Source organism: Sceloporus undulatus, chromosome 2 (assembly GCF_019175285.1).
Source record: "Sceloporus undulatus isolate JIND9_A2432 ecotype Alabama chromosome 2, SceUnd_v1.1, whole genome shotgun sequence".
NCBI lineage: Eukaryota > Metazoa > Chordata > Lepidosauria > Squamata > Phrynosomatidae > Sceloporus > Sceloporus undulatus.
The window spans coordinates 50,293,395-50,312,285 of NC_056523.1; the positions used below are offsets into that span (position 1 = coordinate 50,293,395).

The 18,891-nt window shown below is 40.3% G+C and overlaps 1 protein-coding gene across 1 annotated transcript in view; it reads right to left on the reverse strand.

The window, feature by feature from the left end:
* SLC6A6 (solute carrier family 6 member 6) overlaps positions 1 to 18,891 on the reverse strand; it is a 77,345-nt gene that overhangs the window by 13,640 nt on the left and 44,814 nt on the right. The window contains 6 exon segments of the mRNA XM_042450997.1: positions 1,042 to 1,144; positions 2,462 to 2,599; positions 8,198 to 8,310; positions 14,828 to 14,952; positions 15,064 to 15,167; positions 16,507 to 16,641. Coding sequence (XP_042306931.1) covers positions 1,042 to 1,144; positions 2,462 to 2,599; positions 8,198 to 8,310; positions 14,828 to 14,952; positions 15,064 to 15,167; positions 16,507 to 16,641 — 718 coding nt within the window.

An 18,891-nucleotide genomic window follows, 5' to 3' on the forward strand; every position in this document is an offset into this window, starting at 1 on the left:
TCAGGAAGGAATTAAAGACCTTCCTGAACTGGGCCAGGGAGGTGGCCGAGCGGAGCTCTATGGGCAGCGTGTTCCAGAGGGTCGGGGCCGAGATGGTAAACGTCCTCCTCGATGTGGAGGCTAATCTTGCCCCTGGGACCCTCAATAGCTGCTGCCCAGATGTTCTGAGGGTGCGGGGCGGATTGTATGGGGAGAGGCGGTCCTCTAGGTATCCTGGGCTCAAGCCATGTTATTAGTTTGGATGTAATCCCTGCTTCAGATCTAACCTTACAACTAGTTTTATAACCAATTTTTGAGATGAAAAGTGTTTCCTGAGGAGGGTGTAAGGCATCTTACAAAATCCCTATGTTTCATTTTTTTTGTACTGGGCTTTTTGCATGGTTCCTTTAACCTTTTCCACCAGTGGGATTTTTTTAACCTTTAAAAAGGTCTTCTTTGTCCTTCACTGTGAAATGCAGGAAATCAGACGCGAAAACAATAAACACTCAGTGTGATATCACACAGCTAATCAGATTTGGCTGCACTGACAGCCAGTGAAGGCAAACATAGCACCACCTCCCTTTGTGTGAAACTTTGATCCAGCTCTATGTTAACACAGGCCAAAAAAAAAAAAAAAAAAAAAATCCTTCTATACTCAAATGAACATACAGATGTGAATTTTTCCACAACTATTCAATGTTATCAGAAAAATTGCAGAAAGAGAGGGCATCTTTCAACTGTTACCATTGCCCCCTTGAAATTCACTACCCATCCAGCTGCACTCCATTCTCCACCCTGGATGTGAAATGGACAATTATTACTCCATATTCTCAGGATGGCACCTAACTCTACCTCTAATGAAGAAAAAATCACTCTTCACTACTTAAAAACATTAGATTTCTCTCTCTTTTGTGTGCGTTTTTTGCCATTGCTTCTAAAAACAGCCTGGTGTCTAGCCTAGTCTGCAGGGTTCTCATTTTCCAAGGCTCTGCAGTTGTTGTTGTTTTATTGTACTTGTAGAGAAGGGAAGAGGTCATAACTTGGCGGGGGGGTCTTACTCACCATAAACCCAGGCTACAGCAATGCATTCAAAGAATGCGACCCACAAAAGGCATACACCACTAGCTGCATAGTAGTCAAAGAGTTGAAACACATACATGCCACCCTAGAAAAGAAGGACATAAGTGGGGAAAAACAGGAGTATTATTAATATATGACTGACAAACATAACAAGTGTGAAAAGCAAGTTGACTTTGATTACTATCCTTCACATTTATGATTACTTTGCAGAAGATTACCCATCCACAAATACATCTGCCAATCAGCGCCTGGAAGTTCTAAGGGCACCAGGTCCGCTCCTGAATCTGCACTTATTTCTAACAGAAAGGGCATTTTGAAAGAGATGGTGACTGACCAAAATTAAGCTACCCAGCTTAATCAAGTCCAGTGCTAAATACTTTTAGGATGTATTTGCTTCCCAAAATATAGTATTTTAGGATGGGCATTTATAGAAGAAGAAAACAACTGGTCTTCAACAGAAATTGTAACAATGAAATTAAAACTGTAAGTATGGCTCACCAAGGAGCTTCCTAATCGATGGGTTCACATCTTTTCCTTTCTTTCCTGCAAACATTTTACCCCAGTTTTCTACCATCTTTTAGAAGATTCCATTACCAAAATATTACTTCCCACTTGCTTTACTTCCAACTGTTTCCACTAGATCTACAACTTGACAGAAAACAATCTCTGCTACAAAAATTCTGTGTCACAGGTACCTCTAGTGTTAAAACAGCCTTAGGGAAATGCAGTGCTGCATTAAAAGGTCATTAATAATACAGAGCTTAAATTGACATGGACCACTTTGGCACCCTGTAGGTACAAAAATATGCCTCTACAAAGGGGCTCTCTGTTATTTTTATATAAACTAGCACTGAGCAGTTCTCTTAGGACCTGCCATTTAGACTGTCAGAATATCTGCCTATCTAGCCTATTACTGTCCTTTCTGTCTGGCTGCAGTGACTCTCAAAAGTCTCAAGGAAAACAAGATTTTAAAGTCACCTAGGCTGCATCTGCACTGCAGAAATAATCCATGTTGACACCACTTTACCTGCCATAGCACAATGCTATGGTATTTTCTGATTTGTAGTTTTGTGAGACATTTGGCCTTCTTTGTCAGAGTTCTGGTGCCACAACGAACTACAATTCCTAGAATTCCACAGCATTGAGCCACATTAGTTAAAGTGATATCAACATAGATTATTTCTGTAGTGAGTATGCAGTCCCAGGGATGTGAAGAACTGAATCTGGGACCTTCTGCCACCGAGCTACAGTCCCTTTCCTCTCATATTGTACCATTCGATTTCATAGAAAGGAGTAATGTCAGCACTACAACACAAACGTGTTGACATAAATCCATTCTGTGAAGTCAAATGGATGGGGGGGGGGGGGGGAGAGAGAGAAGGCACCAGATGGATTCACTTACTTCAGTCACCATAGATAGTCCCAGAAGATAGCTGAGGAAACATATTATAGCGATGAAGATTTCCCGTCGGTAACCCTTCCTTAGGAAGGATGGGTACAGATCAACTAAAGATGTGATCTGTCCTTCAACTTCAACAAACTGGAGAAGAACAAAAAGAAATCCACCTTGAACAAGTGCCACATACTGTATGTGTTTCATTCTTTTATAAAAAGTACCCCTTGACAACCATGTTGGCACTTTTAGTGAAATCAAATTCACTAACTTGCTTAACATTTCAGCCAGTCAAAGTTACAGCATGTAGGTTCAGTTTGGACCATGCTCTCAGGAAGCTGGCTGATTTTCTCCTTCTACAAGAATCTGTTGCCTTGTTGCTCAGGAAATAGCTGGCTGCTGTTTACACCCCCACCCATGAGCAATATCTGGTGTGACAGGCAGAATCAGTGTCCATGTCACAATTCCCCCTTGCAGCAGAGATGGCATCATCAGTCAACTGTTTTCCAATTGACAAGAGAACAGACCTCCATCAACTGCAGCAGTTGCTACCTAGTAAGTGGGGATTGAGAGATTTTACTGGACTGGTAAAGGACTGGAAACACATTGTATATACATTCTATATTTATTCAGCCTTTGAGCTGTGATGTAGATCAAATAAACACCCATGGATCAAGTACTGTTAACCAAGGTAAGATGTTAAGATCGGGGAAATCTCAGGACTGCAGATAGGCATCCTTTTGTAAAATTGATTCATCTCACTGTAAACTATCAAAAGGGCTTTAAAAACCTGATGCACATTAATCATCCCATTCCTGCATTTTTCTATAAACACCAAGGAGAATAATCACTGAGGATATAACTTAATTTTTAAGGCAATTTATTTGCACAAACTAAGTAAAAAGAAGCCAAGGGAAAAGCTACCTGTGTTTTTATTTTTATGCTTTTATATTTTTAATTTTATTTTTAGTATTTTAATTATGATTGCTGATGAAATATTGCAGCATTATAGGAGGGGAAGCTTCTGAAGAAGGCCCAGAAACCTCAGTTCAGAATACAGCTTCAAGACTGTTAACTGGATTGGTTACAAAGTAGTTGGCTTAATTGTGGCCTGTGATTCTGTACCAGCTTTTTAGGGCTGATACTGACTTTTATTTACCTGCAAGGTTTGAAAGCAGGATAGTTGAAAGACTCCTATCTCCAGATGTACTTTATTCTGAGGATTTTCTTAGCTTTACTCATTCTACAAAGCCTCCACCACATAAAGTGTTAAATCACTGTTTGGATACAGTAAAGGACTGTTGCATGTGAATAGACTCAGGCTCAATCCAGATAAGACAGAAGTACTGCTGGTCAGTAGGAAAACCACCCTGGGAATGGGATCACAGTCTTTTCTGGATGAGGTTGCTCTCCCACTGAAAGATCAGATTTGTAGCTTGAAGTGCTCTTGGACCTAACCTGGAAAACCAAGTTACTGTGGTGGCCATGAGTGCCTTTTCCCAGCTTCAGCTGACAGCCAGTTGTGCCCTTTCTTGGTCAGTCAAAACAGTGCTGTTCTTCAAGACACTGAGTGTTTGCAATTGCTATTTTAACTGTTTCAAATCTGAATTTTAGGATTGTTTTTAGACTGCTTTTAGGAGTTTTTAAGGAATATGTAATGTGTTTTAAAATGTTTTTATCTTTGTTCTGTTTTAATTGGTTTTTATTTGTTCATTGCCTTGGAAGTCCTTGTGGGCTGGGAGGCAATACCAAAATACTTTAAATAAATAAATCTTAGGAAAGAGTTTTTATACTCTGGTATTTAGTTTATGGCATGCTTTTCTTAGAAAGGGTCTCCTGACACCTACCTATGTCATTTCACCAAGTGAAAACTTTCCTATCTGTTCCAATTTGTTTTATCGTCTTTCCTATTTCTGCTTGGTATTCTGTAAATGGTATACATAACTGTATAATATACATAACTGTAAGTCAATCTTATACTTGTGTGTGTGTCTTTTTGGTCAATCCTTAGATTTGTATTCCCTTTTTATCTCCACACCAACCAAAGCCACTCTAGATCTACCATAGAGTGGTTGCAGTCCCCGCCCCCCCCCCCCTTTCCAGCCATTTCCTGCCTGGAGAAAGCACTGAGAGATCAAGTGTTTGGCTACACCCCATCAACCAGATATAGAAGTTTATCACACCGAGGATAAAATGTTCCCCGATGCGTTACAACATGCACGTGTGGGAGCGCGCATGGAGCATGATGGGAACCAGATGGGGCCCAGAACGCTAGTTTACTGCACGGCAGAACGCCGCCACTGCCACCGAGCGTTCCCATTGGGTTCCCATTGGATTCCAGGGGACACCATTTCTGGGCACGCTTTGAAACCATCCCCAGAAATGGCGTCCCCTGGAACCCGATGGGAATGCTTGGCGGCAGCGTTCTGCCATGCAGTAAACTAGCATTCTGGGCCCCGTCGGGTTCCCATCACACTCCGTGTGCGCCCCCACGCGTGCATGTTGTAACGCATCGGGGAACGTTTTATCCCCGGTGCAATAAACTTCATAAATTGATTACATCATCTGCTGAGCACTTTCAGTGAAACTCAGCAATGATGTAGGTATTTTACTTCAGGCTACAGGAACATAGCCAGATGCTTCTACAATCACCACAGCTCTCATCAGGCATGAAATGATCGGGAAAGTGCTGCAGTGACTCTATGGCAGATCTAGAAGTTCAGGAATGGTAAGACTGTAATGTTCCGCATGTGGAAATAGTGTGCTACACTAGATCATACAGGATCGTGAACTCTGTATGCTTTTTTATTGATCAGTTTTGTTATATATATTTTAAATATGCTTTTATTCTCATTGTTAAGACTCCTTCTAAATTCAGTAATGGGATAGGTTATAAATATAATAAATATATAAATTTTATTTATTTTATTAATACATATTGAAGGGCACTATAATTATATTTGGGTTACAGCCTGAAAACCTAAAATTCCACAAAACTGTGATACAGCAATGCAAAGTATTGCAATAAAGCCACAAGACCTAGTGTTGCTTTTTTTCTAAGATTCATGGATAGTTCATAATATAGTAAGATATAACTTTCATCCATTAAAGGTTCACATGTCAACCATTTTTACTAGTTAATCAATGGTACCTGGCATTATTTATCTATCCATATTCATACATCACTTGAGGACATGCAGACTACTAGGTCAAGTAATGACCTGTGTATCTGAAAAAGCCATCACAAACTACCCATCACTTGAGGAAACCAGTTTTGAATCTCCTGAGAAGCAGTTTTTTCCCAGGCCATTGATGAACACATTCTGTTGTAAATCATCAAGTGTGACATCTAGATATATGTGAAATGCTTCTATATATTAGCAGTATTCCATCCTTATACATTATCCTCTTAGTTTACTGAACATGGACTTTAAGACACATACAATGGGCCCTTGGTATTTTCTGGGGTTTGGTTCCAGGAACCTCCCTCCCACCCCGCCCATGGATAGCAAAATCTGTGGATGCTGAAATGCCATTAAATGCAATGGCATAGTAAAATGGTGGCCCTTATATAAAATGGCAAAATCAAGGCTTGCTTTTTTTAAAAAAAATTATATTTTTTTACTATTTTCAAGCCATGAATGCTTGAATCCATGGATTAAAAAATTGTGGATACAGATGGCTGACTGTAATATTTGTTTGATGTTTAATTATTAAGAACCATACAAGTACCTAGCTCTGTAAGGCTAACCTTTAAGGTACTTGATTAAAATCCTTCCTTCCTTAACACTTATATAAAAGTATTCTGTTTTTCTTCTTTCTGTTACAATGTAATATGTAGTCCAGTTTGCTCCTAAACTGCTCTAGCATTCCAAAATCCTGCTTGACAGCTATCCAAAAGCAAACAAAACATTAAGAACTCCAATTAGTTTTAATTATTCTACACAGTGAGAAATGACTTAAAATTACCAGGCAACCTTCAATTTACATAAGTACTTGGTTGCAGAACCACAGCTCTGAGCATGTTTTAACATTCAATTTGGAAGTGATTAAAAGTCGCTCACTGGAGTTCAAAGATTAAGCACTAAAGAGCCATTTAGAACAAATGGAATGCTTTGCCAATTTAAGAGATCAAGTGAGTAACAACCAGAGGGAAAACTCCACTAATCTCAACTCGTGAGAGGTTTTCAATTCAGTAAACTTTCTGCCCCTGTCAAGTAGATTTATTTAACATTAAAGCCACTTTCCTGAAGAATAAACAGGGGCTTGTTAGTATAAAATCTAAAGCCATCTAAAAAAACCCACCAAACCGCAGCAAAACTATGCAATTTAGCATTTGTCTAGAAATTATTAACAGATATGTTTGCGTCATGTAAAGAGGTCTTGGTGGAGTGGAAGCATCGTCTCAGTTCTGGAGGGAATTACAACAATATGCACTGCACAATTAGTCCAGCTATGCTGAAATCAAATTTTCCACTGGTTTTGGGAGGTATGGCCTAGTTTTCAATTATGTTGAACTCTGAAAGAACTTAGGAAATTGAAAGGCAACACATGCAAGAGTGTTTAGCCCCTCAAAAAACAAACTCCAAAGGGTGGCCTTGTATCTCTTTTAATTAGACACAAAGTTGCTGAATAACTTAATTAGCTCCTTCATGGACTGTTACAGACTGCCAAAATAATGCTGCTTCGGGTCTCTTTGGAGGTATGCTATTTAAATGACGCATGGGTCCTAAGAGTCCGGAGATCGCCCCAAAGCCACACTCTATTCCTAAGCACTGGAGGGCAGCTTTGGTGCAGCTTCCGGATTCTTCGGATGCATGCATCATTTAAACAACATACCTCCAAAGAGACCTGAAGCAGCTTTATTTTGGCAGTCTGTAACAGGCCCATATACTGTAAAACAGTGCATATGGTGACACTGATTAGCGTATCTCAAAATACAGTGGTGCCTCGGGTTACGAAATTAATTCGTTCCGCGGCCGCTTTCGTAACCCGAAAAGCCTTCGTAAGCCGAAATGCCATAGGCGCTAATGGGGAAAAAGCCGCGGCTCCGCCGCGGCTCCATTTAAAATAGCGCCGGAGTTTTTTCGTAACCCGAAAAAACTTTCGTAACCCAAAACAATAATTCCCTATGGGATTTTTTCGTATCCCGAAAAATTCGTAACCTGGGTATTTCGTATCCCGAGGTACCACTGTACACTGGTTAAATAAAACAATAATTGAATTGCAAAGGGCTGATTAAGAAGAAGAGCGAGCAACATCAGCTTAGCAGGCTCCACTTGGGCTTTTGACATTTCCCCCTACAGATTCTTCCCCATCTTGGATTTCTTTTTGTGCCATAGAAGGGACACCATAACCACCGTGGTGCAGCATTATGACGTCCCTTGTACGCAGAGCTATTTGGGCGCAGCACATGAGGGACATCATTGTGGCGCATCCCGTGTAAACAAGGATTGTTACATTTTGCTTCTCTTGCTTTTTTTAAGCAAATGTGCACATAAGTTACCAAACATACTGTATCCTCCTGATCAACAGGAGATGTTTAAACTGCCTATAAAATTCCATGGATCTCTATGGCAGAAAGCAGACAACAAAGAACATTCCTGCCAGGCTAGAAAGAGAAGCAACCTTTTTGGATTGTTTGTCTGGAGCCTTTATGATATATTTTCCCTGGAGCAGAAATAACTACCAATTTAAGTACAGGTCTTTATTACACGCTTCTATGTTTGTGCTATGGTTACTCACCTGGCTGTCCAGGCCAAGCAACAGAAGCATAATAAAAAAAAGGATAGCCCAGAAAGTTGGGAGTGGCATCATAGACACAGCTTTTGGATAGGCAATAAAGGCCAAGCCCGGACCTAGAGGAATAAAAAGAGAAAAAAGGAAGGGGGCAAAGGGAGAAGATGCAGTAAATAAGCCATTCATTCTTCAACACAAGACCCCTCTCCTCCCGATATGGATGCTTGGTTCCATTCAGATAAACCCAAACCCAACTGAAGATTCCAGAATGGAATTCATTCAGATCCTTTATCTGACAAAGAAGCATGCATGATTAAAACAGGAATTTCAATTATCAAACCCAAAAGCCATTGGTTATCCATTGACACCCTCACCATCTGCATCAAGCATGCCAAGAATGGGTCCAAATCTACAGACATGGTTCAGAAAGAGAATATGATACAACAGTGGCTTTCGGAGTAATTGAGATGGAATTACAGAATGACTATTTCCTGTTGCCTTTAAGAACAGAGAGGAAATCATGCTCTAATTTCCTCTTAGATTTTAAAAGACTTAGCAAACAACACATGGACAAGCAAAAACCACAAGTTAGTTCTAGGGCAGAAGTGGGAAAGGGGGTGGACCATGGGCTGCATGGGGACTGCCCTCAGTACTTCCACAAACTGTTCAAAGGCCCTGACACACAGAACCCCAAGTTTTTTCAGCCCCCGGGTTTGGGGCTGGAAAATATAACACATTTTCAATGTGAAAAACCAATTTGTGGGCTTATTTGATGTTGTTTTGGGGTTGCCCCAAAACAAACACTAACCCCCCCCCCCAAACAGCCAGAGAGATGACACCCAAAATTCAGTGGTACAGGCTGTTGGGCTCCAGAACAAGCCCATCCATTCTAGGGGTTGGATTTGCACTCAGCAGGCTACATTTTGTGCTGCTGTAAACCTCTGTAATTCTAGTAGTGCCAGCAAAATAATATTTGCAGACTGCAAAAAAAGAAATTTCCACTACAACAAAATGATTGTATGAATGGTCAGTCACTGGCCCTTTCCTGTTAGGATTGTGACTGCATCATGTTAATGGCTTACCCCAGTTAATGGCTGTAATACATTCATTTGCAGTTGTTTAACACAGTCACTAAAGAACATGCATTTGCAGTACAAAATAACAGCCCCTTGTCCTTTAATTCTGAAAACATGTTGACTGAAACAAGGCTAACATCTCCTAGCTCAGATTAATGACAGTCACTGACAGATTATTTTGAGAATGCCCAACTAAACATCAAAACCACGTTCATTTCTACAGTGCAAAACATTAATACATTGCAAAGAGATAATTCTTTTTTATATCAGTGCCAGCTCTGCAATTTTTGAATGTAAAGGGGAAATGTTGCATCAACACTGCCCATGCAAGCCTTTGCTTGTATAAAATAGTTTCAAGTGTTAGAAAGTTCCAGTGCCAGATTAGAACACCCTTTTGGTTGCTGGGGATTTTTTTCTGTCTCAGTACAGCAGAAGAATATTCTCTGCATATTAGCACTTGATCACTCATTGCTTCTGCTACCTTTCATTTACCATTCCACAAAAAAGAGATCAGGTTTGTCTGGCATGACTTCTTTCTCTGAAACCCGTGTTGACTTTTTGTGAAGAAAGCAATGCCATAATCACAAAAAGCCAACACGGGTTTCAAAGAAAGAAGTCATGCCAGACAAACCTGATCTCTTTTTTTGATAAAATTACCAGTTTGGTAGATGAAGGGAATGCTGTGGATATAGTATATCTTGATTTCAGTAAGGCCTTTGACAAAGTTCCCCATGATATTCTTGCAAACAAGCTTGTAAAATGTGGGCTAGACAAGGTAACTGTTACATGGATTTGTAATTGGTTGACTGGCTGAACCCAAAGGGTGCTCAACAATGGCTCCTTTTCATCCTGGAGAGAAGTGACCAGTGGGGTCCCACAGGGCTCTGTCCTGGGCCCAGTGCTATTCAACATCTTTATCAATGACTTGGAGGACAAAATTGGGGGCATACTTATCAAATTTGCAGATGACACCAAATTAAGAGGAGGAGCTAATACCCCAGAGGACAGGATCAAGATTCAAAATGACCTGAACAGACTAGAAAACTGGGCCAAAGCTAACAAAATGAAATTCAACACGGAGAAATGTAAGGTACTGCATTTAGAGCGAAAAAATGCAAGACTACATGTGAAAGGGATCTAGGAGTCCAAGTAGACCATAAGTTGAACATGAGTCTACAGTGCAATGCGGCAGCTAATAAGGCCAATGCGATTTTAGGCTACATCAATAGAAGTATAGTGTCTAGATCAAGAGAAGTAATAGTGCCACTCTATTCTGCTTTGGTCAGGCCCCACCTGGAATACTGTGTCCAATTCTGGGCACCACAATTTAAAAAGGACATTGAGAAACTGGAGCATGTCCAATGGAGAGTGACTAAAATGGTGAAAGGTCTGGAAACCATGCCCTATGAGGAACAACTTAGGGAGCTGGGAATGTTTAGCCTGGAAAAGAGAAGGTTAAGAGGTGATATGATAGCCCTGTTTAAATATTTGAAGGGATGTCATATTGAGGAGGGAGCAAGCTTGTTTTCTGCTGCTCCAGAGACTAGGACCCGGAGCAATGGAAGCAAGCTACAGGAAAAGAGATTCCACCTCAACATTAGGAGGAACTTCCTGACAGTAAGGGCTGTTCGACAGTGGAACACCCTCTAAGAGTGGTGGATTCTCCTTCCTTAGAGGCTGGATGGCCATCTGTCAGGGATGCTTTGATTTGGATTTCCTGCATGGCAGGGGGTTGGACTGAATGGCCCTTGTGGTCTCTTCCAACTCTATGATTCTATGATTCCATTTTAAAAACTAGAGAGGTACAAAAAACGGTACAAGCATCTAACACCCCACTCCTAAATACATGTGCTTTGGCCCAGAAAAAGCTTTATCACAGATAACCCCATTAAAATTAATGGGAATTACATGATTCAGAACCATCATGTTCTAGTAAATTCAATGGAAATGAGATACAACTTTATGTTGGCACACCCCAGCTAATGTTATGCCTATTTAAAATTATGTCAATTACAAAACTGACCACCTGTGAAAATGAGTCTTATGCACATAACTCCCTTATCTGGGGTGGCATGGGCAGAACTCTTTTAAAAAGTGAAAATCTCACTAATCAGTTCTTCAGAAAGGGAAAGAGAGAACTGAATTTAGTCCCACTGCTTCCTTTTCAATCCCAAACAAGTTCATGAAAAGAGTAGCTTTCAAAAAAAACAAAAAAACAAACAAAAACACAACACCCTACTTAAAGCTAGAACTATTTCATGCATACAATACAGGGTCAGAGCCAAAATAAAATACTGATGTCTTGGATTTGTGTCTCAAATGGTCCACTGTCTATCATTCTCTCCCAAAGAGCTGATGGATTCAATCAGGCCAACTACCTCATTATTTATTTATTTATGACACTACTTAAACCAATATATTTGCTGCTACTCTAACGAGTGACATCTGACTTAATATAGGGCTGAGACAGATGGGTGGCTGAATTACCGCAGCAACCAAACGGCGCAGTACCACTGCACAGCAAAAAAGGAACTGCCTAGAGTGGCTCCTTTTTTGCGCTGTCATATGGGCTGCAACACAGCCCTATGATGGCACTTCCTCTCACGCCGCAGTGTGGGCAGTGCCGCACAATTTTGGCGCCACCTGCACATAGTAGGGCTCAGGACTGTGCAGTTGGTGCGCGGTCCCAAGCCGTACTATCACTGCCAGGACACCGCTTCCTAGCAGTGTGTACCGGGCCATAGTTATGATTGGGCTTTGTAACCTTTTAAAAAACAAAACAAAACCCTGCCCTCAATTGGATGACTGAATAAGGCAAGCAAAACATAGATTCAGTTCTGCCTTTCTACACCAGGACTAGGTACAATGCAATCCTGCACAGAAGTATATCTTAGTATGTTTTCTGTGGCTTACTCTTGGGGAAGAATGCATCTGATTATAGTCTTAAACATGCATAAGCATATTGGAATAAAGAGGTTAAGTGAAACTTTACTCTGTTTTGGCTTGTACCCATAATAATTTGGATTCTAAATGAGCAAATTTATGCACCAAGATATTAAATTATGTTAGCAGCTACTCCCAGCTCTCCCATTTTTCTTCCTGTCCCCAAAACTGTGCCCTAACCTGTAAATTTATATTAAAAGAGAGGGAGAACAAAGATGGAATTGGAGCAAAAATACAAAATCTTCACTGACATTGCTTAACATTATTAAAATGGCACTGTAGGAAGAAAAGACAACCTACTGAATATGGGGAATATAGCTTTATAGAATGGAATTTGAACTTGGAAGCATTACTTTTTGTTGGCTGGGGGATTCTGAGATTTGTAGTGAAAAGGGCCATTTCTGTGGCCATTCCTAAACTCCAATGAAAACTACAGTGCTCACTTTCCCTGCAGAACACTCACCTGAATGCCCTTAATTTACAACTTTAGGTGTACATTAAAACTAGGCCACAGCATTTTCATGATTTCATGCTCAATGCTGCTTTATAATTCTTTGCAAGCTGTCCTAGGGTATATTCATACTACATAATTAGGAAGTGGTTTTATACCAATTTAATGGCTATGTTTCGCTCCTATGTAATTCTAGGATTTGTAGAATTCTCAAGTTCACTTCCCTGAAATTCAAAGCACCTCATAAAACTACAAATCCCATGACTCCATAGGAAGCCACCATGTTAGTCAGTGATATTAAGTGGCCTATATTTGTGTAGTATGTGGATATGCCCTTAAGACTTTCTCAAGTCTGCAAGGAAATAACGTGTATCTTGGAGCATTACAGTTTTGCCCAGCATTAATCTTCCAAATAACACTTGCTATCATTTGTTTCAATTACTTCCCAAAATTGCTGACAGCCAGTCTTAGATTTCAATACATCCACATAAACTGCAATAAACTGAGCTGGTAGTATATCTAGCACATCTGTCCTACAAAGGCAAAAATGACAACTTGGAGTTTGCTCAAGTGATATAACGAAGACCTACAAAATGGCTTGTATGGTTTGTTCAAAAGTAATAGGGCTATGAGATTGTGTATTTTTAGCAGAATGATTATGTATTTTAGCAGAAGGAGGAAGGGTTAAGGGAATTAGGGAAATTTTTATTATTGTCTGTATATCCGTTTTTATTGGATTGTTGCTACCCGCTTAGATCCCGGAAGGGAGAGGCGGGATATAAATAATTAAATAATTATTATTATATTGGCTGGCATCCTATATTGCAGTTTCATATCCATAATCTAGAGTTAGGGATCTGTAACTGCTCCCTATAAAGTTATATTATATTTTCAAGATTGTCATACTATTACCATAATGGTAAATGCCCCCTAAATACTGTTCTAACAACAATCTGGGTACAGCTGGAAGACATTTCCAGCCCCCTCTCACCATTATTCTCCAGTACAAGAGCCAGAAGCAGGCTCCCTGTCACAATTCCTTGTCACACTGCAGATCACTGGCTGGAGAAGGTCTGGGAATGTCATCCTGCTATACTCCAGGTTTGGGGGAGGGTCAGGTGAGGAGATAATACTTAGGTATGCATCCATAACTATGGGCCTGTGGTTGGAGTCACGGCGTAGCGTCCGCACGCTTGACCATGGTGCCATTTTGGTGTGCGCCCATTTAGACGGCGCACGCCATGATGACACCACTGTGGCACAGCACTTGAATGGCACAGCACGGAAGGGGCAGCATAATACTGCGGTGCGGCGCTTATGACACCCCTTCCAGAGAGCTGCTTCGGGCGGCTTTTTTCTCCCTCCAGGAAGCAGATTGGTGCCGCTATGTGTGGTTGCTGTGGCACCGATCTGGGGCAAAAGCTGGCAGCTACATGCTGCTCATTTTATAGCCCCTATGTCAGCAATGTAAGATCTCGACCACTATCCTTTCAGCCCACATGAAGCTCAGAACTATCTAAATATTTAAGGGTAATATAAGAAAAAAATGCCTGTATCTGTCACTCTGTTGCCTAAAAATATAAATGTGTGGCACATGGCGTCAGGCACATGCATACAGTTCAGTGTAGAATGACGGGCCAGCTGGTTTGAAGACTCTCCCACATGAACAGGGTTTTCAAGGGTATGACTGGGAATCCGATCTCTCTCTTTCTCTCTCTCTCCAGCACCCCACCCCAGTTTCTAAACAGCCTTATTACAGATTGCTGCAAAAAAGGGAAGGGGGAAGCAGGCATTTTCTAGCACAGCTATTATTGTCACATGGTGGGTCTACAAAGGTTCCAGAAACCATATCTACAAGGATTTTGACTGAAGCAAGGGGAGAGTAACCACAAGGGGTGATATCTGTTCACATTTTACATATTTTTGATTTAGGTTTTGACTGTTACTTTCAAATTCAAGTCCATTTTATATTTCAGAACACTTTGAAAATTTGTAAGTCAAACTATCAATGCTCACTGAATAAATTAGACTTTTGTTTCCTGTAGTACTGAGCAATTTTTAAAATTGTCAAAAATCTCTCTCTTTTTTGGATTGATTTAGTTTGTAGTACTTTGCTCACACACTGGGTGGCAGTGCCCACCATCACTGCCACCAACACCATCGTACCTGACTCTGCCACATCAGCAATGTCCACCCCTTGCTCTTGTGCCATGAAGCCCAGGACGGAAAAAATTGCGAAGCCAGACACAAAACTGGTACCACTGTTCAGGCATCCCAGCAGCAAACAGTCCCTAAGTCACACATATGTCATGGAGGAAGTTAATTGAAGAAAAAAATTGACCCCCACGGTTCCCTACACATCAATAAGCTAACACACTAAACCCCTTTGGTAGGACACTTGCCTATAGCAGTTGTATTTGTATTTATTGTAGCTCCCCAAGGAAGTCATTGCACCTAAGCAGATTGCATAGGAAAAGAAGATCTGTGTGCCAGCATCTATCCAGACCTAAAGATAACATGAAAGAAGGCATGGTTAGAACATGACATCCAGCACCAGCTCTGGCTATCTTCTACTGCTGATATAATCCCGCAAGCATTTCCCCACCTCACATGACATAACATCAAAATATTTTCAAAATAATATTAGAACACTTTTAGCAATTACTAAAACACCACCCTGCTGCTTTACCCTGCATCAGTGTCAGATTACAACATTGTGAAAAACATGGTCAACATAAACAACAGAGAATTGCATATGTAAAGTCACAGTTTGATACATAACCAATTTGTAGACACCAGCATAGTCACATATATGCAAGATAATGTTAGATTCAGTTTAGCAGCTTAAGGATCCAAGATTTCATTTAAAAAAGGAAGAAGGGAGAGAGGGAGAACAGTATGTTACACTAGTCTCCTCCCAGTCAGTCTTGTACTGTGCTATGGCTATATAACCATATGTATAACCACATCTGCTTAGATCAAGGGTATGTACATCTGCATAGACCAAGGGTATACAACTGTGGCACGTCAGATTTTGTTAGACTACAGTGTCCACAATCTTTTGCCATTGGCTATACTGGCTAGGGCTGCTAGAAGTTGCCATCCAGCAACATGCAAATAGCCACAGCTGCCAATCCCTTAGATTGATAGAAAAAAAATATTGAAGGTTGTGAAAGGGAGAAAAGCAGTAGCTTTTTAGAACATCCTTAGGCTCAGTGCTGCACTCCATTCATGCTGGATTGTACACAACAACATTTCCATCTGCCTTATAATATATACTGTCTTACTTTTTTTTTTTTTTTTTTGCTTATACCACAATCATTTTATGCTCTTGTACCTTACACAGTACATTCACTGTTTTTTTGCTGGACATTGCAAAGTTTCAACAAAGATCATTTACCCCCTATTTCATTTTACAGTCCTTAACTGCCCTCCCCAAGGGTGTCCATATAACATGGACAGTTACAAATACTCACAGATGCTTCTTACCGTTCTCCTTGCTGCTCCATAACTTTGTTGCCTTTAAGAACTAAAGACTGATGCAAAAATTATCTCCCTTACCTTGTCCACATCCTATTACCAACAAAAAAGCTGAGATGCTATATTTGGACAGAGTCTACAAGCCACAGAATCCTTCTGATATAAAAAGATATACATACATGGAAAATGCATTAACACATTAACAACAATAACCTTTTTCACAAGATACAGAAGTGGGAAATTTCATCTTCAATTATGTTGTGATTGCTTAAAATTATGAGAAAATCTATTGTACAATCATCCTAATATCCACCTCACATTTTGTTCTAAAATACAGGAAGCACTTCCAGTATCTAGTAACCTACCTGTGGATCTGACAGACGAGTGATGTCAGGGTAAAGATAAAATTTGATGCCTTCTGCAGCTCCAGGTAAAGTGACACCACGAATTAATAGCACAATAAGCATGACGAATGGAAAAGTTGCTGTTATGTACACAACCTAATACAACAAAAGGAGGAGATTACTGCTTTTGGTAATAAAAAGCCAGGCTTTAATTTGTATAAACCTGGACCTTTGAGGTTACACTCCTATTTAATTCTCCTAACCCTATTTGCTTTTGGTGTTAAATATCCAGTGCATTGGCAGATCCCCTAATCAGTATCCATATTTTTCCATCATGCTTGAGGTAGTAGGTTATCTCTTCTTTCAATGAATTATTTTCTGCTCAGTATAGTTTTGAGCATATGTCCCTTTACAATCCTCACATTCCTCCATATTTTTCTCATTGTTGCAAACCATTTGTTTGTATAAAGGGTCATTCTTCCTTGCACACTTTCTCAATGGAGATCTTGTCAGTTATTTGAAAATTAATATCCACATGAAGAAGATAAAACTAGGATGTACCAAAGCCTAATATGCCAGACATTAACATGAAAGATACCATAAAGACCTCCACTATAATGGGGGAGGGCTAAAGGCATGCAGGCAGACAGGGCATTCCGGTTTGATTTCTGTTCTTTACTAACAATTTCCACAGCATGAGCCCAAACAATACACAGTTATAAATTAGTTAAAGTGTCATGTGTGAAAACACCAGTGGAAACTGGAATAATAAAGCTGTAAAGGAATTGAGTGTTTCCTATCCCTGCTTCTCCCAAGGTGTGGAAGACATTAATTTGGCCCTGATTGTAAGCTTCCCAGTTACATTTAGAGATAAAAGTGTTTAACTAAAATCTAGTTAAGAATCCACATGGCATTTCTTTTGAATCCTTTTGCTGAGACACTGCTTGATTGTCACTTACTCCCACTGGGAACTGACAATGGTATTGGCTGCCCTCCATTTCAGCATCACAGGGCAGGTAGAGAATTCAGTCAAAGGCTAGTTTACTGCAATTAGTGTTTCTACTCCAAACATTCTTAATTTAATGTAGTGAAGGGGTGTAAATTCACACAACAACTTCACCAAAGCCCAGTTCAGACATAACCTGAAGATAAAATGTATCACAGGTGCAGCAGTGTCTGCTTTAGCTACATCCAACAATCTTGTAGAAGCTGGCTCTCCTATCTTCTCATGTTCAGTGGGGAAGTCTGAAGGGAAGAGAGGGTTCCATATGTATTGGCTAGAATCCAATTAAAAGCCTCCATGTGATCAATAGCCCTGATAAGCCAGGATGTCAGACTGTGTGAAGGCTTCTACTTCTGTTAAAGCAACATATGTAAACACCCTTTTCTGAATGTCCTGCTCATTGCAGGATGGTTGGGATTGGAGGTGGAGGTGGGGCATTTTTCATGGTCCCTTGTCTCTAGCACATGTTGCATTTCCTCATCAGGCATAACACCCAAAACAGCTATTGTGGCACAGAGGTGAGTAAACAAAAATTCACTGCAGACTAGAACTGATGTCTGGTAGCGTACTCCATTCAGACATCAGTAATCTGTTGAATAAGGTCTGTTTCTTTAGAATGTATCATGTTGTCTCCAGAACAAACAAACAAACAAAAAATGGAAGGAGAGAAACTGTGCATGAACGCCTTGAAATAAAAAGGAGAAGGTCAAATATAAATCAGTTTGTACAAGCAGAAATCATACAAGATTATTCAAGCAGGACTATACCCATTATCTTTTTCTGGATGTATGTTCCAACAAGCTGAGCATGTGCATGCCTTTTGGGAATCTGCGGTAGCTTGCCAAATTCTGCTTGGGCTTTATTTATTTATTTCCTTTCTTCTCCTAATAGGTTCAGATGATGCCACCTGGTAATTACAGTTCTGCTTCTTTGTTTAATACAGTTTTGTTTCCATGAAATTGGTTTAGCTACATAAAAGCTCTTGAGATACATCTTCTTGCCTTTCAAGCAAACCTCGGGAGATTAACAGGCAGATATCAAAGCTTGCTGTACCATAACAACTCCTGTAGCCACTCAGCTCTCTAAAGGCAGAATATGTAACCACACCAGCCTTTTTGTGTAATTTCCTGCCCTTCTTTAGGAAAATCAGATAGGTGTTCTCATTTTCAGACTGTTAACATAAAAGATAGTCCTGAATCCCCACCCCAACCCCAACCCCCCAGATCTTCCATCCTGCTTTTTTATTTAACTCCTGGATTTATTATTTTTCAACATGAAAATAAAGACATGCAAGTACAACATATAAAATATATTGACATGCTATTAATTTGTAATTGCTACTAAGCAGAAGCTCATGGTAAACACCACAACTAGGACAGTGCTTTTTATCTCTTGAATCCCAC